The following is a 26,859-nucleotide window of genomic DNA, read 5'->3' on the forward strand; positions in this document are numbered from 1 at the left end:
CTTACATGGTGCACAAAGCATCGCACCTAAACGAGCTCTTTTCGAGAAAAAAAAACTTTTTTTTTTTTTTTTAATCCACTCCCATTCACCAAGCCCAAATGGCAAAGGATACAAAGAAACTTAGACCTAATAGCCACTGGTATCCGGCCAAATAGTCCTATTGGGCGAGGACAAGGCCACCTTGCCAGGGAATGAGCAACATTGTTCAACTCCCTGGGAAGAAAATAAAAACGACATTGACTGCAACAATTAGCCAAGTCCCTAATATTGTTTCTAATGTTCTCCAAATATAACGAACCAGGTAAGTTTGCATCCACCAGCAAATTCACAAGACTTTCATTGTCTAAAACCACCCCCTAAGTTAAACCCTAATATATTAATACTATCCTTTGAATTACCCAATTTATCAGTCAAATCCACCCTTATTATTCTCGTATTTTCATTTATCCATTTTTATTCGTACCCTACATCCAAATTTAAAAACACTATCCCCAAATCATATCTCCTAAACTTAGTGAGGACTTATAGAAGGACATGAAAAAAAATGAACCAAGCATAAAATTTTTCGTTCAAAGTTATGCTTGTCCTTTTGCAATATTTACTTGCATAAACCAGCACTTAACTTTGATTTCCTGGCAGCTGGAGATGTCTTTGATATATTTTCACCCCGTAGGAGGTCTAATCAATAATTTGGATAACTCAAAATTTCCCATTTAGTAAATAAATTTTTTACCTTTATATATTTATTACTTTTTGGGGGAGGGGAGGTGAGAGGAGCAATTTTACCATTTCGCCATACAGGAAAAGAAAAGCATATATGTTTTGAAAGGAACGCTGCCCAGTAAAGTGGAAATGAGAGGATACATATCCAATCTGTAGAGAAAATTCTTACTTCAACCAAAATTGATAAATCCTCCTCCAAATCTAACACTCAGTTATAGGATCGTGTTGATCATAAATAACAACAAAGAACAGCAACTACTACATAGGAATTTCTCAACAAAAAAATAAAAAAATAAAAAACAAATTATCTGCATCTCACTCAATCAGGAAATGGAATGGAAGCTAGGAATTCAATCCCTTGTAATCAAATCATCAAAGAATCTTTGGTGAGGATCTGGTTGACTTGAATCTCTTCTATTTTATAACACTGCACAGAAACTTAGATTCTCCACTGCTGTGAGTGAGGCTCATTCATCATTTATGCCTCCGCTTTGATTCTCCATAAAGGATCACTCCAATGACAGTTAAAGAATATCCAGCAATTCCAATAAACGTCACCGGATTTCGAAACAGCATTATCGAGACAACAACAGCCACAGCACCTTTTGCATTCCCTATCACCTGATAAAGTAAAAATCAGAGACAGACAGAGAGAGAGAGAGAGAAGTCATTTTATTTGCATTGTTCTACAAACATGTCTAAGTCAAGTGAGAATAACAGATCATTTTCCCTCTTTCTATCCAATCATTCACTGCACAGGACCATTTATGAATTCTTTGATTGTCCAAAAAGGAAAAAAAGTAATGATCCATGTTTGCCAACATGAACAGAATAAAATAGAATTGCATCTCCTAGTTCACATAAAGGAGGAGGTGGGGTTAGAGGGGAAGAAGAGTAACTAATCTTTATTTATAAAGTCCATACCAGAACAGCAAGCCAGCATGATTTTTCGAAGGATTAAATTGCCTCAAAAATGTGCCTCACAGAGTTCATAAGTCCCCCATGATCAGTAAAAACACGTCCAATATCTACTCTGAAATCACAGCTAAAAAATCCAATACTAACTAAAGAAACTGTTTAGCCATTTTAACTTCTATATCCCAGTTATTAGTGAAACTCCAAGATCACATTAGCCTTCGGGTAGGCTTAGTTATGCTTCTAGGAGCAAACATGCAGATCCAACTTGCCGTGTTGAGCACATGTCATGGCAGTACACAGCAGGTAGTCTGGATGTTGCAGTTTTTGGCAACATCATGGTAGCTTAGAACCAACACATGCTCACAAATGTGTATTACATAGCTTGAAGAGTTGGCATGATAGGGTGGACAGTGACTGCAAAGAAGGCAAAGCTTGAAGCTAAAGCCGATGATTGTAGGGAGATTTGCACAGCGCAGAACCTATTTGAGCTGTCTTCAATGCATAATTAGTTGAAGCAAAAAACTAAAAGACAGTCTTATGAGTAAGCTTTACAATACCTCAAAATTTGGGTTTATCCAAGTTCAGGCAAGGGAATTATCATCTCAAATGCAACTGTAGTACAGCTTGGTACATGCATGGGAGTAAGATATGGCAATTTTCCCATCAGCGAGCAATGCAGTTGAAGGTCTGATGTAGCTCAGGAGAACAAGAATGGACTACAACAAAACAGGCCATCAAACTGGACCAAGAATGGACTAATATGTGTAATCTTGAGAGTCTGATGGGTTGTATGCATAGTTGCCAATGGCATAGCCTAGGTATCCAGCGGCTTTCCTGGCACCTTACTGGTGTCACTGTGGTTGTATGGGTCATTGGCTTTATATTTTGGGCTTACTAAGGTAATAAGCCAATTCTATAAGACCAAATATTAGAAATTTATGTTCTATATGGGATTAAGTAGTTGGTTTCTAATCTGTTTCTTAGTCCTTAAGAATATTAGGTTTCTATATTTTGGAGCTTAGTTTTTACTTGACAAAAGTTTTATTTTTAGTTTGCACATTGTTTAACTCTCCATTATCTCAGGAGAGGTGCTACTTTGGAACAAGGAAGCATAAGTAATTGAGGAAGTGGTGGTTTCTAGCCTCAAGCCTCCCACTATTTTGACAGAAAACTGTCTGTTCTTATGCATGTCCATGTCTCCGTGTGTGAAATGAGAAACTTCAAGCTGTGAGAGACAGCATGGGTGGGAGGTATGTGTGAAGATGAGAAGGCCATCTTTCTTCAGGTTGGTGAAAGGCCAACATGTCATGTTAAAGTTCTAGTTCTTCATCTAGTGAGTTCATTCAACCTTCAGATCTGTCCTATCCAAATGATAGGTTATTCTACCACTATCTTCTGTTGGTTTCTCTATTTCCAGACTATAGCTTCTCATCATATCCAGGAAATAGACTCTCCACAAAGATGAGGTAAGAAAGCTTATGACCTCCCTTCAACCCCACAGTAGTAAGAGCTTTGTGCACTGGGAATCCCATTCTAAGTTTCTATCACTATATTCTGAGGCTCTGCCACTCTGAGCATATCCTGTTTTGCTGAATTTAATCAAAGTCTTCTTCTCCAGTGACCTACGCATGGAACTACTGGATTAGAACATCAGTTGCTATTTTCATCCATCTTCCCAATTTAGCAACTACTGTTTTCTAGTCTTCTTATCTGGTTCTACATGCTATCTATTGGGATTTCTGAAACTGCTATTGAATGAGATCAATGTTTATTTTCTGTTTCCTGATTTTCCTAATTCTGGTTTTTGGCGTACTTATTAAATCTGTAACAGTGACATAACTTCCAATCTAGCCAGTGGATCTATACAAGATTGTGGTATCTTGTTCACCATCCTAATAGGGGTCCTGGATGTCTGGGTTTCCAGGTCCTCAATGGTTTGGTCATAAGGTTCCATCAAGGCCAGATACAAGAGATTCCAAATCAGCAGTCTCACTGGATTATATTCTCTTTGGACGTTTTAAGAGATGAATTAGTAAATAGATGGAGAGAGAGAGACAGCACGTTCTATGCTACAGCAGTAATTGATTGAAGCCCATGTATGTATGAGAAGTTCGGGAAGAGATATAAGACTATTGAGTTTGCAGCATTCTGTAGACCAGAACACAGAAGAATTCAGTTTCTACACATCCAGGGACTTTATGAGATGTTTGAGCCATCTTAGTTGCAGAGTTTGCAGAAGCTCAACCATGGAAGTTGTAGATCTTTGAGTTCTCTTTCAAGATATGACAATCTTCCCATTGCTGCAAAAAGCAATAGAAGGTAAGACAAAAATGGTTCAAAACTGACAGGTCTCATTGTATCCACCTTTCTAACTGCCTTCTAACCTATTATAGATACTCCTTGGAGGCTTGGACATCTAATAGGACAAAGAACTCCTATTTTGAGCTAGAAATATGAGAGAACATTTGGATACAGAGAGAGAGAGAGAGAGAGAGAGGCCATTTTATGCTTCAGGAGTGATTGATTGAAATCCATGTCCAACTAATGAGTTCAGGAAGAGCAACATTTCACCATCTGGTGCTGCAAGAAGGTAAATATGAGATAACAAAATCTGAAAGTTTTCCTTGGTTAAGGTTACTCCAAGGAAGTAACTTGTGATTTTGCAAACGCATTTAATTTTGTTCAAGGATAGGTTAGGCAATTCCTAGTTCATTCAATGAATTAATTGTCGGGGTTTGTTCATTTATCTATTTATTTTTTGGAAGAACAGGGTTTGGTTTATTTCCTTGAATGTTACTGAAATCACCAGCAAGAGGATGCTAGATATTTTTAGGGTTGTAGCCGTTATCTTTTGTGGGTTCTTGAATTGTGCACTGATCAAAATAGTTGTACTGTGTTGTGAAACATTCGTAGCCCTTCTAAGGCATTGATCCATGAATGTAGGCAAATTGCTGAATCATGTAAAAATTCAATCTCCTATAAAGCAAAAATTGACCTTGAAGGCTTGAACCAGTAAGAGACTGATTGCAGAGAGGATCGACACAATAAAGAAAACAAATTAGATAACTAAAACTCTTTTAATTGCTGTTTTTCTGTTACAAATATATTGAAGAACACAAAGGGGGAAAAAAGAAGAGAAATCCACAGTACCTCACCATTGCTGCAAGGAATAGGATTAGCCATCTCAGCCCATCATCCTCTAATCCACAGTACCTCACCATTGCTGCATCTGTTAGCTTCATCAATAGCTCTTTCTCTTCAATCTCTGTCTTTTTTATTTCACATGCTTTTATTTTGTTGGGAAAACACAGATGTACTTATTTGTAAGCCCAATCCTTATCTAAATAAAAAAACTAACTAATAGGACCCATAAAAAAGAAACTAGACTCTTAACTACAAGTCTACAACTCAAATAAGAAACTGCGCAAGTGTCAAATAATAAACGACACCAAAAATCAACTCCTCTAAGCCAGCAGTCCATATCAATCCCCAAATCACTTTTCAGGTGAACAAGTGAGACATGGTACTGTACCTGTGAACAGTACTTCCCCCTGGTCTTCTTCATGCATAGATCTACATCATCATGTGGTGTTGATAGGACCCTAATTGAACCCAATTACTTTTTTCCGAAAACGGCAAAAACCTGCAACAACCCTTGCAATTCCACTGGACCACAACCCCCCCCCCGGCCAACTTGAACGGAAAACAGAGCTTGAAAAGTCTGAAAGGGGATCTCTTCCTGTTAATTTAGTCACTAATGAACTAACTGCATTACAACCATTAAACTAGATTCGGACTGCAATACATGACCTATCTAACCTGAGTACTCACTTGAAATACCCCTAACCAAGGGTCTTCCCCTCTGCAAGCAAGCTTGCCCTTTACAGTACACTGCTCAATCCACCCCCCCCCCCAACAATCTTCCCCCTCTTCCCCTTAACATACCCAATCCATGCCTCAAGAGTCAAGACAAATCCTAACTAACCCCTTTCCACCTCAGCCATACCGTTTGAAGATTCCCAGCCAGTAGTTGCTCCCCAGCGAGTCCCTGTCACATGTCCTTTCCCTTGATTCTGTCCCCCACATGGTTGAGGGGAAATGATTCCATAAACATTAGTGTCTTAACAGGTTTGAAGTGTTACTATGTGGATACACATTGACCGTGCTTGGTGCAGAATGGGTGTACAGACCTGGAAGCCTTGCTATATGTTTGTGAATGCATGTAGTTTTTCCTCCTTTTTTGGGTGAAAGTGAATGCATATATTTGAGATTTGAGAGGCAAGGCATCACACATGATTGTGTGTACTTACTAATTAGTTAAGAAGGTCAATGCCAACTATAGTATTAAAACTCATTCCTGAAGGCCATTTCAGCCCAGCTGAAATTACTGAGACACAACATCATTGAAAGTTTATATGAAGAATAACCGGCCATTTTGGGGTGTAAAATGCCAAGATGACCAATATATTGTAATGAAATAAGTGAAAGTTCAACAACAGTGTTAGAGTGAACTTTCCTAAAGTTTGGCACTATAGCATTTTCCCCTCATTTCAGAATAGAGCTTGCTAGGCAAGATTCCAACAAGATCACAAACTATGGCACCAACCAATCTCTTTTACTACAAGCAGTCAGATTCTGTCGTTGCTATTACAAAGAGTTTTTAAGGGTCACCTCCTCTCAGTGAAATAGAGGCATCATCAAGCTTCATGAGAAGCTGGAAGGGAGTGTTTATGGAATTGGAGGTGACGGTAAATCTTTTTTGGATATTCTTTTTTCGCTTGTGAGAAGCCCACTGCTGGAAGCCCAGTAGTTGAAGCCCCATAAGTTATCAAACATGCACTATGATTAGATTTTGAACTAGTGGTATAATAAAAAATATGGCAGATGAAAAGAAAATTCAGACTAATTTATCCGTGAACATGCTCTCTGAAAGAACCACAGGACCATTAAGTACACTGCAAAAATCAGACAATTCTTTCAACCATTTATCAAAACAAATACAACAAAAGAGGTAAAACAGTGAAAGAATCACACCTGAAGCGTCAGTGCACTAGTATGCTTAGTCACCAAAAAATTGGTTAAGTTCGCTGCATAGGCCAACGTAGAATTAACCAAAAGAAGTAGCCAAATTGATGGGTCTTTACGCCCCAATGAAAGAACAACGTCTATTACATTGGGCTCCATGATTATTGTGGTAGGTAGTAGAAATAGAACAGCAATTGGGGACATATACAGCAGCAAATTCATCGAGTTTAACTTCTCCCTAAAATAAAAACAGAGGAATACATTTAACTGCTGAATACAGCAAAGTGTATGCAGATGCTGAATAAATTAAGGAGATAAAGGGAGAGGTATCAAAACTCTATGAAATTCATGACAAGAAAAGCCTAACAGTTGTAAAGAATGAGTAAATTTTCTTGTCCCATCTCCCTCTCATGTGATGAAAAATGAAAGCTTGTTTTGCAAATATACATGTCCCAATTCAAAAAGTGAGATGAGGCATTTCATAGAACTCAGGAAAGAGGTAAATGTTAAAGCATAAATTTTTGGGGGATTGAAGAATGGGTGGAATATCTATATATATTAAAAAAAAGGTATTCCCCTCACACAGGGCTTCAAGATGACAATTGTGAACATGGGAATAGACAATTCTAATAGAGTCTGTTAACATTTTAATATAAAAAGGACCAAGCTATCAAACGAAGGCTAAGCATTGTTACAAATACAGCTCATTGAGATACAAAACCTTATGTACACCTTTAAGTAGTCACGTTTTGGATTTATTTGGTCTTTCGCAGTACCACCTTTTTCACTAACAAATTTGATGTGGCTTAAAGGATAGACACCTTAGATGGTTACGACAAAATAATGTGGGATATTCTTCAACTGCCATTTGTTGGTAGAGTTACTAAAGAGAGGATATTGAATAACTTCAGTAAGCGGATACCAACAAGTGGGATTATGTTATGAGGAATGGTCTTTAAAGAAACACTTAGCCCTACTTTCTAATTGGGATCAAGTTATAAAGGGATGGTCCTTTATTTGTTATCTAAGCAACATTTACTTCTGCTTTCTAATTGGGACTAAGTTACGAAGGAATGGTCTTTTATTGGTTCTCAGCAACACTTTGTCCAGCTTCCTGATTGGAACAGACACATAATGACAACACTTACTGCTCTCTCTCTCTCTCTCTCTCTCTCTCTCTCTCTCTCTCTCTCTCGGGATAGAAAGAAATGTTACTCACTGATGTTTAAGGAGGAATTACAACCAAACCAGATTACCTAATTTTATATGGTTACACCATTTACTCGATTGTAATTCTGTTAAGACCACCATATAATGGATCTAATCTCTGAACAAGTGCACAATTTATGTATCTTCAGTTAAAATCTCAGTTTTTTAGAAAACCAAGACAACTTCCCTGGCAAAAAACTATTCCCAGGTTTCGACCAGACCAGCCCAGTTAGTCTTTAAATTCCCAAAACTCAATCGAGTTCTGCGAAATCTCACAGAACTCTAAGATTTCGACACTTCCTGCTAGTGATGATGATGATGATGATGATGATGATGATGATGATGATGATGATGATGATGATGATGATGATGATGATAATGATGGTTTTAGTAGTGGTCCAGCACCAGCTAAGCCCAGACATGGAGTGAGTTCTCAGCTAGAGGATGCATCACCATTGAGGTTCACAAGGGAGTCTCAGCTCACAGATGTGACACAGGATACAAATCATTGTGCATGCACCTACAGCTATTGCAGACATATCCATGGACATCAAGCTGATAGTTCATATGGGTCTCTTCCTCAGATGGATGTGGCCAACTTGGCAAGCTTGATGGGATCCATGAGCTTGGATGAGCCTAAAGGTAGAGGATCTGGATATTGGAGACCATCATCATTCAGTGATTCCCAATCCCAGGACAGTGGCATGGAGATTGTAGGATGTGCACCATACCAGGGATATGGATATGGATATGGTGGAGCATGTACTGGAGTTGGGGGGTTCATCTGCTAACTCCAATGGATGGATCAAGTGCATCATTTGTGGACTCCATCTTTGGATATCCATTAGGACCATCACACCCAATTATGCAAGTTCAGTTGTCATCATCGAGTTACCGTCCATGGCCCGATGACATATTGCCCAAGCTGGGATATCTAGCTTATGTTGAGGAGGCCACCTATAATAGGGCAATGACAGAGTTCTTGGAGAAGTATAGGCATACCATGACATGGCCTGCTTTGTCCAGAATTCCGAGTACTACACGTCTCAAGGATGGGTTCACCCAGGCACTCAACTTGGAACTGAAGCCTAAGGGTTTCTTTTTGGTTACTGTATTTGCACTTTGGTATCAAACATTTAATGTATTATGTATATACAATACAGTTTGTTCGATTTTACAAAGTTTGTATTTTTTGGAATTCTCATGTATACTAACACTTGAATGAACCCTTCTAATTGGTTTTTTTAGCAAAATACCTATGCCATTATGTCTTTATCCTTTAAATAGGGAGTATGCAAGAAATCAAAACAAAAATTCCCCTGAAACCTAATGTCAAAACTACTTGGAAAAATTCCCAAGTTTTAATCGAGATTTTTGAAACTCCGATACCATCTCATTTTGAGGCTGTTCGAAACCAAGACCGAGATTTGAACCTTAGTTTCAACAAACCAAAAACACTTCTGCCTAACAAGGTAAAGTCAACTTTACATACCAATGTCATGGTTCAAGATCTCACATAAGATCTCGCTTTTGTGAGGTCTCGAGACGAGATCTAAAGCGAGTCTTAAGAAATGCAAAATCTTGACCGAGATAGTTCGCCCCCTCTTGCCTTCCAACTCGCCAAAATCTTCCCAAGGTCATTTTTTGCCGGATTGGCACCTCCTCTCGCCAATAGCTGCACTAAGCAACGACAACCATTCATAGGCCCAAGCCCAAACTACAAAGGAAATCCCGAGGCCCAATGTGATATAAGGCATCTACAGCTAAAATCCATGCATGAACTCAGCTGCCTTCTAGGCTATATTTGCTAGAAAAAGTAGAGTTCACATAATCGATTTCAACCTGAAGACAAGTGCCTCAGATAGCTTGAGGTTATCTTATCGAACCGCATCCGCACAAGCCATAAAGATGTAGCAGGAGGGGGGGGGAGGAGGAGCAGCAAACCATGAAGAACTGGTTGCGGAAGCTGCAGATGACGATAAAGTAAATACGGTCGAAGTAGGTTTGAACCGTCTTTGCTCTTTGGGAGTTGAGGATGCTTTCGTTTGAGATCATAACTGAAGGCTCATCATAGATTCAAGACCAGCTTTCTGATAGAACTACGATAAAAGCATTCAGATTATAATCTCAAAGCAACCCTTAACAAAAAAAAATTTGAATGATGCTTTTGTCTCACCACTTACCTTATATAAGTGTTGGTGCAAGAAATATAATCTTACCTCCAAGGTTTGCTCCTGATCCAGCTCTTTCTCCTTAGACCAAAACAAGGTGAAAGTGGGTCGCCTCTGAGGACGAGAAGCCACCTCCGACGATCGAGTTAGTCCATGCCAATAAATCAGAGACTCCATTGAGGAGCCAAAAGCCCCAAGAGATGATGAAGATCATGCTCTTAAGGGTTGGAAAGCAAAAGAGTGAAGGCTGGAATGTGTAGAGCTTACTTCGTTCAAGCATGGTGAGGGATTATATAATTGAGCCATACCTCAAGAGATAGTGATGAGGACATCAGTAAGCAGTTCCGAGCTTACAGGTGACGCCGGCGTAGAGATCATCCCACGACAGCATCTATATGGATGGCTGATGAGTTCGGAGATTATCGGATTGCTAGGATCCAATGGTTCGATGAGAAACACTACTTATAGGCAGTTTGTCATGTTATTTTCCTTAGTCTTAGTGGGTTGGGTAGTAGTTTACTATTGAAATCTTTTAATTTCATGTTTGAGTCTTTATGGGCTGGGCCTAGAGTCTATTTGGGCCCAATTTTGAATTATTTTGAGTTTGGGTTATATTTACATCTTAAGTTGGGGTTATTTTGGGAATTAAACATGTAGGGTTGTAAGGGATCAAATTTTTTATTTAAACCTCGTATCAAATTCGTTTTCGGCAATCAATGAATGAAAGAATTTGAAAAAAAGAGCTCACGTCGCTTTTTTTTCTCTCTCCTGGCGGAACTAGCACTTCCCCCTCTCTCCTCCTTTCACCCTTGTTTCCCACTAGAAAACTTCCCCTTGCTCTCCTCTACAAAGATCTACTCTCTTTTTTTCTCAAAAAAGACTTAGTTTCTTTCCTAAAAATCTTCTTCTTCTTCCCCAAACCCCACAGTTTTGTTTTTCTTGCAAAAAAAAGAAGAAGAAAAAAAAAAAGCCTTCTTTTCTTTTCTTCCCTCTTTCCCTTATACGGCAGCTAGTTGTCTTTTGTTAGTCTCCCTTCCCTTCTCTTTGTTTCTTTTCTTTCTCTCCCTCTCTCTTATCACCTACTCTCTTTCCTAGGATACGCCATTACTTCAAAATATTATTTTCTCCTTTCCTAGGATTCCCCACTACTTCAAAATATTTTTTCTTTCTCTTATTTCTGTTCTTAGATGCTTTCTAACCCTTGTTTGCAGCCAAGATCAGCAAGTAACATTTTCTCTCCCAAAACATTTCTTATTTATTCTTTGGCAGTAGTTTTGTTTAAAACAAAAACTTCCCAAGACTCCCTTTACATTGTTAGTTGTTGAACTCCTTGTTAGAAATCTGATATTGACTAGGACAACTCTATTTTTCTTTAAGTTTCTTAATACCCTTGCATTCAATTTAGTGTTATGGTGCCAAGATCCCCATCCCCTTGTTTCTCTATTGATTATTGTTTAGTTGTGCTTACCAATAAGACTTATTGTGTTTATTTCTCTACTTTAGCTGTCTTACATGCATGATTAATCAGATTTCAAGTGCTACAAATTCCTTTCTTTACTATCTGTTAATAATAGGTGTTTAATTCTAAGAGTCTAGAAAGCCCACTTTGTAGGTCCCCTAGTTTCTAGTGTTTCTCCTACATCAGATAGTATGCTTCATAGCCCTTGGATGTTGATTTTATGAGATGGAAGGTGGAGATGGCTTCTTAATGTGGCTTATTCAACAAGCTAGGTTGTGTGACCAACTGGAGACTTTGTTGCTAGATTTCAGATGTCAACATCAGCTTTGGCTTTGATGTGACTCATGCCCATGGTTGGGGGACAAGAAGATAAATCTAATCTCCAAGGCAAGCTTGAGCCACGTGAAGAGCTCCTTTGTCAACAAGAGTATTTAATGCTTCTTGGAACCTTCAATGCTGAGCTGAGAGCTTTACCAGACTATTTAATGCTGAGTGGACAGCTTTGGACAAGGATATGCTAAGTATCACTTCTGCTGAGAAGTCATATGAAGCTAGCTGTAGTGGCCAGTCCGAGATGTGCCTGAAGGATCCTCTTTGGCCCAAATTTCAGCCCTTGGACCTAGCCCAATAATCTGGTCTGGTTCCTTAGCTTGAACCATTTATTTTTACTATAACATTAGCCCCCTAGTCTTCATGATGCATCTTGTTATGAAGAATATCTTGCAATTGCTCAAGGCCTTGAGGGCGAGAATGAAAGTGCCTTTCTGAGAAGTTGCCAAAGTTGCAAATGCTTTTCAGCGAAGCTGCAAGCACTTTTCAGCGAAGCTGCAGGCAATTTTCTGCAAAGCTGCAGGTACTTTTCTGCGAAGCTGCAGGTGCTTTCCATCGGAGGAAGGCTTTAAGATGCTTGATCCTGGTGATCCCCGGGAAGTGACTTCTCGGGATAACCCTTGGGGCAAAGATTTTTCATAAAGGTACTCCTTACGTACCTGAGTAGGCATAATGGCCAGGGCCCCTTCTCAACCAGCTCTCCTCGTTGCGCCAAACTCTCACTTTCTATTGTCGTGTACGTCAACTGTGAGAGTGATTTCTGCAAGCGGAGAGGTTGACAATGTTTAGGGGATAGGTCCTAGACTGTGCTTGATCAACCTTGCGGACTCCAACACCATTAGCTGTTGGAAACTTCAATATCACGTAAACGGGAGAGATAAAATCTCCTACTGCCCCAATAGCCGGGCAACCCCAAGGGATTTTACAAGCAGACAAGTTATGTACTTCCACAAACACGGTGGGCAAAGATACTTGTCGGATGGAGGTTCCTTCAGCTTAATCAGGCTATACTTCCGCTCATGGGAATGAAACTTCTTGGGAAGCTGTACATCAAGGTTGCGGTTGGTGGCGACATTTTCTGGTTGATCCATAACAATGGGAAAGCATCCGGGGATGCGACGTCTGCTAATAATCCGGTACCAACCAAGATTTTTCTTGTCCAATGATTTAGCCAACCTATCCTCAGATACAATGGCTTCTCTTCAAAGGATACTGACATCCTTGAGCCCCCTTTTCAGCGAAAGGGATTAGCTTACTTGAATAAAGTGTGTCATTGTGAAAGGGCTCACCGGCGCCTGTAACACATATTGCTTGCTTTATTTGCCTCAGTGATCTGGGAGTGGAGCTTCTCGAATGTTGCAGTCATTCTATGAAGGTCCTTGTCCCACACTTGAGTCTCTGAAACCCGTAGGTTTGCAAGATGCAGCAGCACAAGCTCTTGTCTTTCTAGCAGAAACCCTTGTGTGTAGGCTTGTAAGAGCTTGGCGAAGAGCATCCTAGAGATCATGACGGAAAGCTAATGCTTCCCCATCAACACACCAACACTGTTGAAGTTTATACAATAGGCACAAAGACATCTGCATTGTAGGAGTTTATACACCATGCATGGCGATATCTATGTGCGGATAGAAGGCATAACTCAACCCACTTTTACAATCCACCTCCTCATCAAATTAGGCAAATATGCCACTTGGTAGCATCACATGTATTAATAGTGAGCATTCCCATAATCATCAAGTTTAATCAGTGGAGAATTCAATCATTGAACTCTGAACATGCCATCAACTTTTGAAAAAAGAACTAGTGAGGTCATGCTTGCATCAGTAATGGAGAATCAGATTACCTCTTCTCCCTGTAGAAGTTGTGATTCTTCTTCAGCCATCTCAAAGAGGTCCCAGTGGTGCATCAGGCAAATATTTCCCATCATCAACAATTGTTGTCATCCCTTGCACCACATGTCTCTTACCTGGACCCACCATTGCTAACTAACAATTTTGGCCGAAAAGCTATCCAAGGAAACCCAGTTAGCTTTAGCTTCCCAATCTGCAATTAGAGTAGTGACATACACGTCTGTTATCTGGAGATGGCGGTGGTGCTTTCTGCGCTTCTCTTCTTCTTTTTTTTTTTTTTTTTTAACTCAATCCTTGCAATCGTGTGTGAACGAATCACAAAGGCGTGGCGAGTGAGGTTGACAACCAACTCCTGCCGAAGTGAAAGGTCGCTAGCAGGAAACTCAACTTTGAGACTTCAAAAGGAAAGTGTTCTAAACCTTCTTAGAATCTCCACTCTGACCAGTCGTTCCACACGGCTTCCTCTTCAACTTACTTCAGCGGAAATGAGGGCTGCTGGCACTAATTCGAGTAAATGTGTGTGTATATATATATATATATATATATATATATATATATATATATATATAATTATTATTTTTTTTTTACTTCAGAGCTGCCTTCACATTTTGGTGACTTACCAGAAATCGCGTTCCCATCTCCATCTCTCCCCTCTAAGCATTCTCAAGGAGAAACAAAAGAGAGAAGAGGAAGAAGATTTCGGTAGCCGAGAAGTCTGCTCGTTCCGGCGTTCATCCTGTTTCGCCTTCATATTTCTGTAAAGTCGGGCTCAACAACTTTCCTCTGCAGACTTCGACCATTCCGCTCATTCTACCAGAGACACGGTTCCCGGATGGTCAAACTCAAGTCCTAGCTATGACTTTCGACCTGAGTAAAGCCGATCTGGAGAAGCTTTAGCCTCTTTCTTTTCTCACTAAAGCGGAAATGATGGCCGTTGCAAACTTCTCATCGGATTCCGTCGATGCGAGAGGGTTTTCATCGGGAGAATAGATCGGTCCAGAATCATTCAAAGATGCATCGCCGCCAATCAGATTTTGGTGGAGAACCGTCGACACGGTCTGGTTCGGACGCCATGAAAAAGATGAGAGTCCGTGACCTTATGCCTCAAGTTTGGTCCACAGAGTTTAGGATTCGCATGCTGTTGAGCTCCGGTGGGATCTCACACGACAACCCACAGTTGGCCACATCAACTCGAACCAAACTACAAGGCTACCAATCTCTGGCCCTGAACGAGCCTGTGAGTCCTCAAACGAAGTGCCCCACTGTTATCATCATCTTTTCCGGCGCCATGCCTTCTCTTCTGGTTGCGACTGGACTTGACGATGCATTATCACCAAAGTGTAAAACCGGACAGATTGAGAGGCTCCAAAGACTCTGATAGTACTACAAAGAATCAGGGATTTGCCCTGCGAGAGTCATCGAGGGGAGACCATTGCCGGTAGCTGATACTGGTTTGGGTGAAAAAAAAATTTAATTATTGGCAACCTCGACATCTCCAAACTAAAACTAGATTGAAGGCGAGAGGACATGGGCCCGTACAAGAGAAGGAATTTCTCCAAGTTGGCCCGGAAATGGCTTTGTTGTGGCTCCCGATCTGTCTCCAATTAGAACAGCGGCGAAAGAGAGACTTGAGGTAGCAGGTACTGCTATGTTAGAAAAGGCTGGAGCTAGCATCATTCCGCTCGTTTACCCTGCCGACTTGTGGTAGCACGTACTACTACCGCGGCAAACTCGATTCCTCCATAGTGGTAGCAATGGAGAAAGGGAGCGTAGTCAAGGCCGCCGGCAGTATCAGAATGGTTATAGCGAACATCACCTAGAGCAGCGAAGAGCTCACCGCCGATTCAAATCGCATCCCTGCAACCATGGCTAGCCAAACCGCCACCGACAAGATTCTTGATTACGCATGATCGGGTCCAGCGCCGACGGCCACCATTGTTTCCCAGGGAACGGTGATTGGATCTATAATCGCCACTCGCAAAGTCGCCGCCTTCTCGAGTCATTGTCCGAATCATCTGACGGCGAAAATTCTCGAGCTGGACGTCATAGCTCTTGGTATCAACATCTTAGCCTGTTGAATCGGCACGTTTGGTTCGACCGATCTAGATTTCGACCCTAGGCATGTAGATTTCAATATCATATTTGGAACCTCCATTTCGGTTTAGCAGCCTTGCTACAGAAGGCCCAACCTGGGTGGAACCTTGCTGCCGTGAAATCTACCCTGATGACTACGGCTCACAATCTCGACAACTCAGGCAAGAACATCACTGATCTCGCCAATGGAGGTGAATCCACACCGTAGGAAGCTGGTGCGATGAATCACGAAGCACGTCCAAGAGAGGTGAGTTTTGGTTTTTAGCTTACATCGAATACATCTGAACGACTACAGGGGACTCAAAATCCCATAAGGGTAAGGCAAAATGAGGATCACCAATGAGCCTTGCACAGTTCTATCGTACGAACCAGCGGCTATGCTAGATCCGTTTTGTTGCTCAAATCTTCTTAAAAAAGTAGATCTAGACACGATGTCATGAGAAGAAAAGCCATGAATGGTGTACATTGAACTTCAGATCTGGGAACCCCATCTGGCTCTTCAGCCATCAGGTGAACCTCAAATCTGGAAATCAATGACCTTCAAGCTTTCTTCCCCTTCATAATTTGCATCAAAGCAGAGGAAAAGCAACTTAACTTTTTGTTGACATTTCCCATAGACGACGCCAAATGTTGGTGCAAGAAATATAATCTTAGCTCCAAAGTTTGCTCATGATCCAGCTCTTGCTCCTGAGACCAAAACAAGGTGAAAGTGGGCCACCTCTGAGGACGGGAAGCCACCTCCAACGATCGAGTTAGTCCAAGCCAATAAATCAAAGACTCCATTTGAGGAGCCAAAAGCACCAAGAGATGATGAAGATCATGCTCTTAATGGTTAGAAAGCAAAAGAGTGAAGGCTGGAATGTGTAGAGCTTACTTCGTTCAAGCGTGGTGAGGGATTATATAATTGAGTTATACCTCAAGAGATAGTATGCTTCATAGCCCTTGGATGTTGATTTTATGAGATGGAAGGTGGAGATAGCTTCTTGATGTGGCTTGTTCAACCCAGCTGGAGACTTTGTTGCTAGATTTGAGATGTCAACATCAGCTTTGGCTTTGATGTGACTCATGCCCATGGTTGAGGGGACAAGAAGATAAATCCAATCTCCAAGGCAAGCTTGGGCCACGTGAAGAGCTCCTTTGTCAACAAGAGCATTTAATGCCTCTTGGAACCTTCAATGCTGAGCTGAGAGCTTTACCAGACTATTTAATGCTAAGTGGACAGCTTTGAACAGGGATATGCTAAGTATCACTTCTGTTGAGAAGTCATATGAAGCTAGCTGTAGTGGCCAGTCCGAGATGTGCCGGATGGATCCTCTTTGGCCCAGATTTCAGCCCTTGGACCTAGCCCAATAATCTGGTCTGGTTCCTTAGCTTGAACCATAATTTTTTACCATAACAATAAGGAACCTCAAGGCTTAGCAACAGATGGAGATGGAGGAAAAGCACAAGTAATAACAGCAAATACTTAGAAGAAGTGGTCTTGGGGTAAAGAATCCATCGCACGAATGTGTAAAGAATAAAACAGAGCCCCCCATGTTTTGGGATTTGGTTTGTCTAACCAGTTAAGGAATAATGATAATGTCATGTCAAAAAGATAGGTGTAGAAGATATAATTGTTTGGCAGATGACAAAACCCTCGTGCCCTCATCCCATCTAATGATATTTGCCTAACTTTCAAACAAGTAAGTATTGTTTCTTTACTTGAAAAGCCTACAACATAGCAGATTTTTATCCACTTAAATTCTATCATGTTCTCCCTTGGATGGCTAACAAGTGTACTATTTTAAACCAGTGGTCAAACTAAAAGAGCTAACTGAAGCAACTCTGACCCAAATTTAACTATGGTTTCTGTGGAAAATCTTAGAATCATATCATAATATTTTATTAGTATCTTTAATCTAAGTAGATCAGATTGTAATATTCTATTACAGGTATTTTTCTTATTATTGCAATCTTCTATTCTAGATAGATTACTCATTGATTGTAATTTTCTATTCTAGGTAGATTTCTCATTGATTGTAATCTTCTATTCTAGGCAGATTTCTCATTGATTGTAATCTTCTATTCTAGGTAGATTTCTTATTTATTCTAATCTTCTAGGTAGGATATTCTTTCCTATTTCATAGATAGCAGTTGTGTATATATTGATTGTAAAGTTCTGAATAAGATACTGAAGAATCAAACATTTCAATTCTTATTTCGTCATGGTATCAGAGCTAACCAATCTTGGGATTGCTGTCCAGCTTTCAAGCCTTCATTGCCTTTAATCTCTGGTGTTTCCGCCACACAGAGATTATTCTTCCTTTGGCCCTTATCGCCATTATTTATTCAGCTCTATTCTGTTTATTTTTCCTTACCTGAAAAACAGATTTTTTATTTCTCCGCCTTATCTGTCATTCTATTGCATCTTTGGTTACTGTTTCACATACTATTTTTAAGCACCTACAAAGAGTATGTCAGAACCAAGAGAGGTTACTTTCGGGACTGCATTTGATCAGAAAATAAAAAATCTGCAGAATGGAGAATTGCAAAACAGAGACAATCTATGGTGTACCTACTGCAAGAAAGCTCGTCACACACGGGAAAGATGCTGGAAACTTCATGGTAAACCTCTTAGCCGAGAGTGGCGGCACAAAGGAGGCAATCTGGAAATAATGGTCAGGCGCATGTTACATCTGCACAGCAACCTGAAGTCACTAATAAAGAGGTTGCTAGCCTTAATCAGGAGGACATAGAACGTGTAAAAACTCTTTTGAGCGACCTTAACAAAAAACCAGGTACATGTTCTTTGGCATATTCAGGTGAGTTTCCACTTTCTATTGGATTAAATGTCTCTAGTAATTCTCTTCCAAGCCCCTGGATCATAGATTCAGGTGCAACTGACCACATGACACACTCACCAAATCTTTTCACCACATATTCTCCATGTCCAAGTAGTAGGAAGATAGCTACTGCTGATGGCTCGTTAAGTACTGTGGCTGGAACTGGAAATATTGAGCTCAACTCATCCCTCACCTTGAAAAATGTCCTACATGATCCTAGACTATCTATAAATCTCGTTTCTGTGAAGAAACTCACGCAAGATTTACATTGTAATGTAGTCTTTCACCATAGTCATTGTATATTTCAGGACAAGGATTCGGGGAGGACGATTGGACATGCTAGAGAAAGGGATGGACTCTACTACCTTGAGGCACCAAGCCAATCACATGCTACTAATGGTAGTCCTTCTCAAACCAATAAAGAAAAAAATCTGGCTTTACCATCACAGACTTGGACATCCTTCCTTGAGGGTAATCAGTCTTTTGTTTCCTTCTTTGTTTCAAGGCATACATGTCGATGAGTTTCATTGTGATGTGTGTGAGCTTGCTAAACACAAGCGTGTACCACTTCCTTTAAGCAAGAAAAGAAGTTCCATCCCCTTTTATCTCATTTCTTAGTGATATTTGGGGTCCTTCTAGAATTCCTAATGTGTCTGGGGCTAGGTGGTTTGTGTCATTCATTGATGATTGCACTCGTGTCTCATGGATTTTTCTACTCAAAAACAAATCCGATGTTAGTTGTGTTCTTCCCAATTTCCATTCCATGGTTAAAAACCAATTTGGAGTTAGTATAAAAAGATTTAGATCTGATAATGCCAGAGACTATTTCAATCAAATTCTAACTCCATTCTTTCAAAGGGAGGGAATTATACATGAGTCATCGTGCGTTGATACCCCACAACAAAACGGAGTAGCTGAACGGAAAAATGGCCACCTTCTTGATGTAACTAGAGCCTCCCTATTCCAATACAATGTGCCTAAGTCATTTTGGGGGGAAGCAGTCCTCACAGCAACTCATCTCATAAATCGGCTGCCTTCAAGAGTCTTAGGATTCAAGAGTCCAATGGATGTCCTTTCCCGGTTCTACCCAAACCTAAAAACGACAAATAACCTTGTTCCTCGAATTTTTTGGTGTGTCTCATTTGTTCAAATTCATGGACCACATCGAGATAAATTAGATCCTAGAGCACTCAAATGTTTATTTATAGGATATTCCTCCACTCAAAAGGGCTATAAGTGCTATCACCCTCCTTCAAAAAGATTCTATGTTTCCATTGATGTCACTTTTCATGAACATAAGTCTTATTTTTCCACACCTCGTCTTCAGGGGGAGCATTCAATAATGGAAGATAAGAATGGGAATTCCTTACTTGACTTAGAGTTCACTCCCAAATACTTCACTATGTCACCTGAGTCAAACTGTGAACAACCTAAACTTGTGTCAGACTCACCTGTGTCAAACTGTGAACAACATGAACATATGTCAAACTTTGAAATGAATGAGCCTATTTCTGATATTGAGCATGTGAGATTTGACAAAGGAAAGGTGTTCTCAAGGAAGAAGAATCTTGTTCCAGAATCAATGCAAGTTCAAGACTCCAATCCAAATTCTGGAAATGAGGTACAAATGACTAATCCTTCACTACAAACCGAATTCGATGTGCCCACATATAGTAATGAACTAGACCATCCTATTGCCATTAGGAAAGGCACTAGAGAATGCACAACGAAACCCATGTACCCTCTTGCCCAATTCTTGTCCTTTAAACATTTTTCCCCATCTCATAGAGCCTTTCTGGTAAGTTTAAACACCATTGCCATTCCTAACACCTTATCTGAGGCTTTATCCAATAAGGAGTGGAAGCAAGCTATGAATGTGGAGATGGAAGCATTAGAAAGCAATGGAACATGGGAACTTGTAAGATTACCAGAAGGGAAGAAACCTGTGGGATGCAAATGGGTATATACATTGAAGTATCGAGCAGATGGATCTTTAGAAAGGTACAAAGTAAGGTTGGTAGCCAAGGGCTACACCCAGACTTACGGGATTGACTACCTTGAAACATTTGCTCCAGTTGCAAAAATGAATACTGTCAGAATCTTACTATCCTTGGCGGCAAATTATGGTTGGGACTTGCAACAGTTTGATGTTAAAAATGCATTATTGCATGGTGAACTAAAGGAAGAAATTTACATGGAGGTTCCACCGGGTTATGAGAAGGATTTAGCTGCTAATATTGTATGCAAGTTAAAAAAGGCCTTATATGGACTCAAACAATCACCGTGGGCATGTTTTGGCAGATTTACTAAAGTCATGATTAGTATGGGTTACAAGCAAAGTCAAGGAGACCATACATTGTTCATCAAGCACTCATCATCTGGGGAGTCATGGCACTACTTGTGTATGTTGATGACATAATAGTGACAGGAAATGAAGAAAAAGAGAAACAAAATTTGACTCAATGCTTGGCTAAGGAATTTGAGATCAAGGCTTTAGGAAGATTAAAATACTTCCTTGGCATTGAAGTTGCTCACTCTCAACAAGGCATTTTCATCTCTCAACAAAAGTATATCACTGATCTCCTTAAAGAAACAGGAATGGCCGCATGTAAACCAGCAAGCACTCCAATAGATCCCAACAGTAAACTTGGGAATGCAGAAGAAGATGTTGTTGTGGACCGAGAGATGTATCAAAGACTAGTAGGAGGACTAATCTACTTGTCTCACACAAGGCCAGACATAGCATATGCAGTTAGTGTAATCAGCCAATTCATGCACAGTCCAAAGGAAATTCACTTGCATGCAGCTCACCGTGTGCTACAATATTTAAAAGGGACGCCAGGGAGAGGCCTTTTATTTAGAAGGAATAAAGGAATGATACTAGAAGCATACACTGATGCTGATTATGCAGGGTCAGCAGTAGATAGAAGGTCGACCATAGGATATTGCACATTTCTTGGTGGCAATCTTGTGACATGGAGAGCAAGAAGCAGAATGTTGTGGCTCGGTCAAGTGCAGAAGCCGAATTTCGTGCAATGGCTCAAGGAATATGTGAATTACTTTGGTTGAAGATTATCTTAGAAGACCTAAAGGTTGAATGGGGTGGACCAATGAGACTCTACTGTGACAACAAATCAACAATCAGTATAGCACATAACCCTGTTCAACATGACCGAACCAAGCACATTGAGATTGACAGACACTTCATCAAAGAGAAGCTGGATAGCGGACTGATTTGTACGCCGTATGTGTCTACACATAGTCAACTTGCTGATGTACTTACTAAAGGATTGAGCAGCTCAGCCTTTCAAAAATGCATATCCAAGCTGGGAATGGAGAATGCCTATTCACCAGCTTGAGGGGGAGTGTGGAAAATCTTAGAATCATATCATAATATTTTATTAGTATCTTTAATCTAAGTAGATCAGATTGTAATATTCTATTACAAGTATTTTTCTTATTATTGCAATCTTCTATTCTAGGTAGATTACTCATTGATTGTAATCTTCTATTCTAGGTAGATTTCTCATTGATTGTAATCTTCTATTCTAGGTAGATTTCTCATTGATTGTAATCTTCTATTCTAGGTAGATTTCTCATTGATTGTAATCTTCTATTCTAGGTAGATTTCTCATTTATTGTAATCTTCTATTCTAGGTAGATTTATTATTTATTCTAATCTTCTAGGTAGGATATTCTTTCCTATTTCATAGATAACAGTTGTGTATATATTGATTGTAAAGTTCTGAATAAGATACTGAAGAATCAAACATTTCAATTCCTATTTCGTCAGTTTCACTTTCCTGTTGTACAACGTCAATTACAAAGAATCAACGGAAAAGAGTTTGAGCATTATGCTCATCTCACGTTTGATTAAAACTAACTGCATTGAGAGATGGTCAGCCCACCCTGTCCGAACATGAATGTATATTTCTTTCCTTGAACATATCATCTTCTTCTTCATAATATTTTCTTATGTGGACTAGAGTTCCTGATCCGATATGGGTATGAACCTTAAATCTAAAGACAAACCCTTGGATGTCTGAGCATTTCTTCCCATCTCCTTTCTACCTGTTATCATGTCTATCCCACAAACTCACCAGCATTTTTGGGTAGACTCTCTAACAGACGATGGCAAAGAAAGACTGATTTTTCCTGGTTCTCTCTAAGTGACGTTGTGAAGAAGGAAAGTGAATATCACCTGTTTCTTACCATTTTTTCTTTATATTTTTTGGTCGATTCTCCAATTCTTTGTTGGTTCTTTGTAATTGACGTTGCACAAAAGGATATGAAACCACAACTAGAAATGGGTTAGAGTTGCTTCGGTAAGCACTTTTAATTTGACCATTGGATTGGAATAGTACACTTTGTAAGCCATCCAAGGGAAAACTAGACAAAACTTGAGCAGATAAAAATCCGCTACATTACAAAGTTTTTCAAGTTTAGCATGGATAGGACAAGTTCATGAGGGTTTTGTCATCTGTCAGACAATTATATCTTCCACACCTGGCTTCTTGACATGACTATCATTATTCCTTAATTGGTTAGATAAACCAAATCCCGAAACATGGGAGGCTTCGGTTTATTCTCAACCATTCGTGCGATGGATTCTGCATCCCATGACTACTTCTTCTAAGTATTTGCTGCTATTACTTGTGTTTTTCTTCCATCTCTATCTGTTGTTTAGCCTTGAGGATCCTCATATAAGGTAAGTGGGGAGTGGTGAGACAAAAGCATCATTCCAAAAAAATTCGTCGAGGATTGCTTTGAGATTATAATCTATAGGCTCAGTGTAAGTCTATTACAAAGGTGGTCTTTGAATCTACAGTAAGCCTTCAATTATGATCTCGACCGAAAGCATCCTTGGCTCGCGCAGAGAAAAAACAGTTGAAACAAGCAAGTACTGTTCTGATGAGCTAAAATCCGAGATACCAAATCTTCTCAACCAGTCAACCGATCACATCTCATCTTTTACTATCATAAACCAAGTACATAACTCATGGTAAAGTTAGGAACTAACACAATCCAACCATACTATGTGAGATTTGATTTATGACACGAAAGAGACCTGGTTGTTTTGGGTGGGGGGAACAGTAGAACAGAATATCTTCGTAAGTATGGCTAACAACAAAGCAGAGAGGAAAGACAGAAAAGGGAACACATGAGCTGATAAATAATTAGCAGAACAACTATGCACAACAGTATCAACTCTTAAAAGTGAACAACATCCAACTGACTAGAAGAAAGGAATTGTGAAACTCGAGACTCATCCATAAACATTTCAACTCAACTGTCATAAACGATGGAATGATGGACAATACAAGGGAGAAAGAGAAGAAAGTCCTAGATAATAGTTCAGCTATTCAAGTCCGGGAAAGGGGGAAAAAAGAAGCTTCTGGAAGGAAATGCATGTTTCATAATTAAAAATATTAGAGTAATTATTCTAACCAAATAGCTGCATGAAAAAGAAGTAAGAGAAAGTAACTAAGCATTTACCCTTCAGATGAAAGTAGGATACCCTGAAGAACAGACTTGAAGGCCCTAGCAGCAGTGGCACTTATGCACACAATAAAACCAAACAAGTGAAAACTAGGCTCACCCTGCCAAGAGAAATACAGGGTTGTCAATTCAGAGCCCAATTTATGTAACACCTTAAAAAGAAAATAATTTAAAATAAGAACAAACAAACCAAAATGCCAAAAACATTAGACAACCATTCACTGATGGTTTGAGGAACAGATATATGAACTAATCTGGAGAGGCTGACGGGTGCTCACTTGTACGATTTTAAGTCTAACTGAAAAGCCTGTTGTGAAGGCACATGTCCCAAAAGAGAGGGACAATTTTATTTTGTGAACAGAAGGATGGTTGAAATTCAATGTTGATATGATATTAGGTTGCCAGGGAATCCAACTTAATGCATTCAATTGTCCCATGAGAGACATCAGCAGTTTTAGAGTGAAAGTTCTCTACCACCAGATGACATTAAAAGAAGATCAGTGCAGGCAGAGACACTTCTTCCAGGCATTAAAGTAATAAGCTTGCTTCACTCCTGCTAACGTTGGAAACCAACACCAACTGAAACTGCTTAGGTGTCAGGAAAGTAAGGGATCCATTCAGGACTATAGTTACAGAGTTATATGAGGACTTTATTTGATTTGGAAGGGAACACTTTGAGCCATACCAGAAGGCATTGCTCAGTATTTGAAAAAGAACTTTATTAGTTAGCATCAAGAATTTTATGGTTCCAAGCAACCAACAGACTAACAGCATAGCAGATAAACAAACCTACTTTTCTCAATCTTATTTTTATATCTTCCACCCCTTATTCAATCTCATCTTCCCTATTCAATTCATCCTATATCTGCATACGCAATACTCTCAGTGACTACAGGCTCAAAGATTCAAAGAGAAACATTTGGGACAACTTTCAACAGTTGGGTAATTTTTGAATCCCACAATGTCACTCACTTAAATAAGGAATATTTATTTACCATTCTGCCTAATCACTCTCCCAATCTCAAAATGGCTGCCTCTCTCTCTCTCTCTTCACTTCAAGAGTAGCACTAAGATTGCGTGTCCTTGTTTGGTGTGGCACACAGAGAGAGCAAGCTTAAGTATTTGATTGTGTCTCTTGAACCACCAGCAGGCTAAGAGTGTGAAAAATTCCCATAAAAAATGGCAGTCTCCTTCCCCAAAACAGAATGTTTCAGTTGTTTGGCCCATTCATAGCATTTCTTCAATAATTTTTGCAGCCAAACAAGTACAGAGCTGTCCCCAAGAATATCCACTCCAGGATCTCAGGATCAGGCCTTTCACTTGAAATCCCAACAAATTAGGAACCCCCCAAATTGAGAAGCTGCAGACTTTTCTTTTTTCCCTCATTTTACTTTAATTCCTACTTCCCATTAACAGCATCATCCGTGTTCACCATTAAAAAAGTGGGGGAGGGAACTTCTATACGAGCAACCAAACCAATAGTATCACGCCAGATCAGAATACCACTACGTATGCACTCATAATATTTAATCCAATTGTTGGTTTCAGCATTCCTAAAATATCAGAATGAGTCTTCCCACAAGCATTTCAGATCTGTAAGGGAAACTATCCAAATGGGAATTGCAGAACATCAACAATGAGAGAAAAGGAGAAGCACAAACTATGAGCATTCACAAAATAAGTTGAGAGCATAGCATTGATCCACCACCAAAGATCAAATCTTAGAGTGCAACTTGCATTTCCATCAAATAATTAAGTTGTAAATGAAAAGACCGAGACGTACCCCACTGGCAATGACCACACCAGTGACGACCGGTACCAAAGCACCATATGTAACCCAAGATTCCCTCTTCAATGTCGCCAGATATGCAAAAATTGCAGTGAAAAAAGGCGTGGTGGCACCAACCGCCTGATTAAAAGAGACGGGAAGATACCTAAGCGAAATGTTACCACCAACAACTGAACCACAGAAGACAATGCTTAAAGAAGCAATTTTGAGGAACTGGGCCCTCGAATTGATCCTCTGAAGAGGAACAGCTTGGAAAAAAACAATTGAAATGTAGCTGAGAAGAGCACAAGCTGACATATGACACATTGTGAGGAAGATTGGGAAGATGATGCCATAATTGGAGAGCAAGTACTTGTTGAGAAGAAGAACACCAATATTAGATGAGTACCAGAGAACAATCAGAAAAGCAACGAAGAGGAAGGAATTTTTTTTCTCCGACATTTTTTATGGGTTGGTCGCCAGAGAGCTCAGACTCGGATTCTAAGGGGAAGATTGCATTGAAGCTCTCCAATGGGAGGAAAGTAGGTAACTTCTGCTCTTCGATTTTCTTCTGGATCTTGATCTTTGAATTTGTTTCTCCTTTTACCTTTTTTTTCTATTTTTTTCTATTTTTTTTTTGTTCTTTTCAGTTCTATTTCTTGTTCTATCTGTTGTTCTGTTGAGGTCCTGAGGATCTGTAGGTATAAAAGTCCGTAAGAGGTGGGAACTGTCGAGATGTCATCCTACAAAATTGCCAACATTTTGGGACTTTAAAAAATCATTTGGGATTTTTAAGAATCATAACATGCAAATTAGTTATTACTTAAAAGGGAATTTTATCCCACGTGTTCAGACGAAAATTTAGGTGCAAAAATAGGGGCTTGACTTCAGTGATGCTGCCCAATTTATTGCAGAATGGTCGACATTCAATTTCGACCGTCCATTTCACAAAAGTGTATTTCAACCGTTCAATACAGGTGCCTAATCTATT

General features: G+C 39.8%; 1 protein-coding gene across 1 annotated transcript; it reads right to left on the reverse strand.

Annotated features, from left to right (window-relative positions):
• Positions 1–795: 795 nt before the first annotated feature.
• On the reverse strand, positions 796–26,557 carry LOC149007868 (UDP-URONIC ACID TRANSPORTER 1-like). The gene is made up of 4 exons (XM_089164629.1): positions 25,884–26,557; positions 24,098–24,201; positions 6,676–6,904; positions 796–1,344 (listed from the first exon to the last, which is right to left on the reverse strand). The coding sequence occupies exons 1-4, from the start codon at positions 26,328–26,330 to the stop codon at positions 1,198–1,200; spliced, it is 927 nt and encodes a 308-aa protein (XP_089020755.1). The 5' UTR covers positions 26,331–26,557; the 3' UTR covers positions 796–1,197.
• Positions 26,558–26,859: the final 302 nt, after the last annotated feature.

This window comes from Hakea prostrata, chromosome 8 (genome assembly GCF_041222555.1).
Source record: "Hakea prostrata isolate BN-2017 chromosome 8, UWA_Hpros_2, whole genome shotgun sequence".
Classification (NCBI taxonomy): domain Eukaryota; kingdom Viridiplantae; phylum Streptophyta; class Magnoliopsida; order Proteales; family Proteaceae; genus Hakea; species Hakea prostrata.

Coding starts and splice junctions, on each gene's coding strand:
- LOC149007868 (XM_089164629.1), bottom strand. CDS start 26,330: ATGTCGGAGAAAAAAAATTCCTTCCTCTTCGTTGCTTTTCTGATTGTT. Junction 24,202..25,883: donor GTGTGGTCATTGCCAGTGGG/GTACGTCTCGGT, acceptor TTCTCTTGGCAG/GGTGAGCCTAGTTTTCACTT. Junction 1,345..6,675: donor CTAGTGCACTGACGCTTCAG/GTGTGATTCTTT, acceptor TTACTTTATCAG/GTGATAGGGAATGCAAAAGG.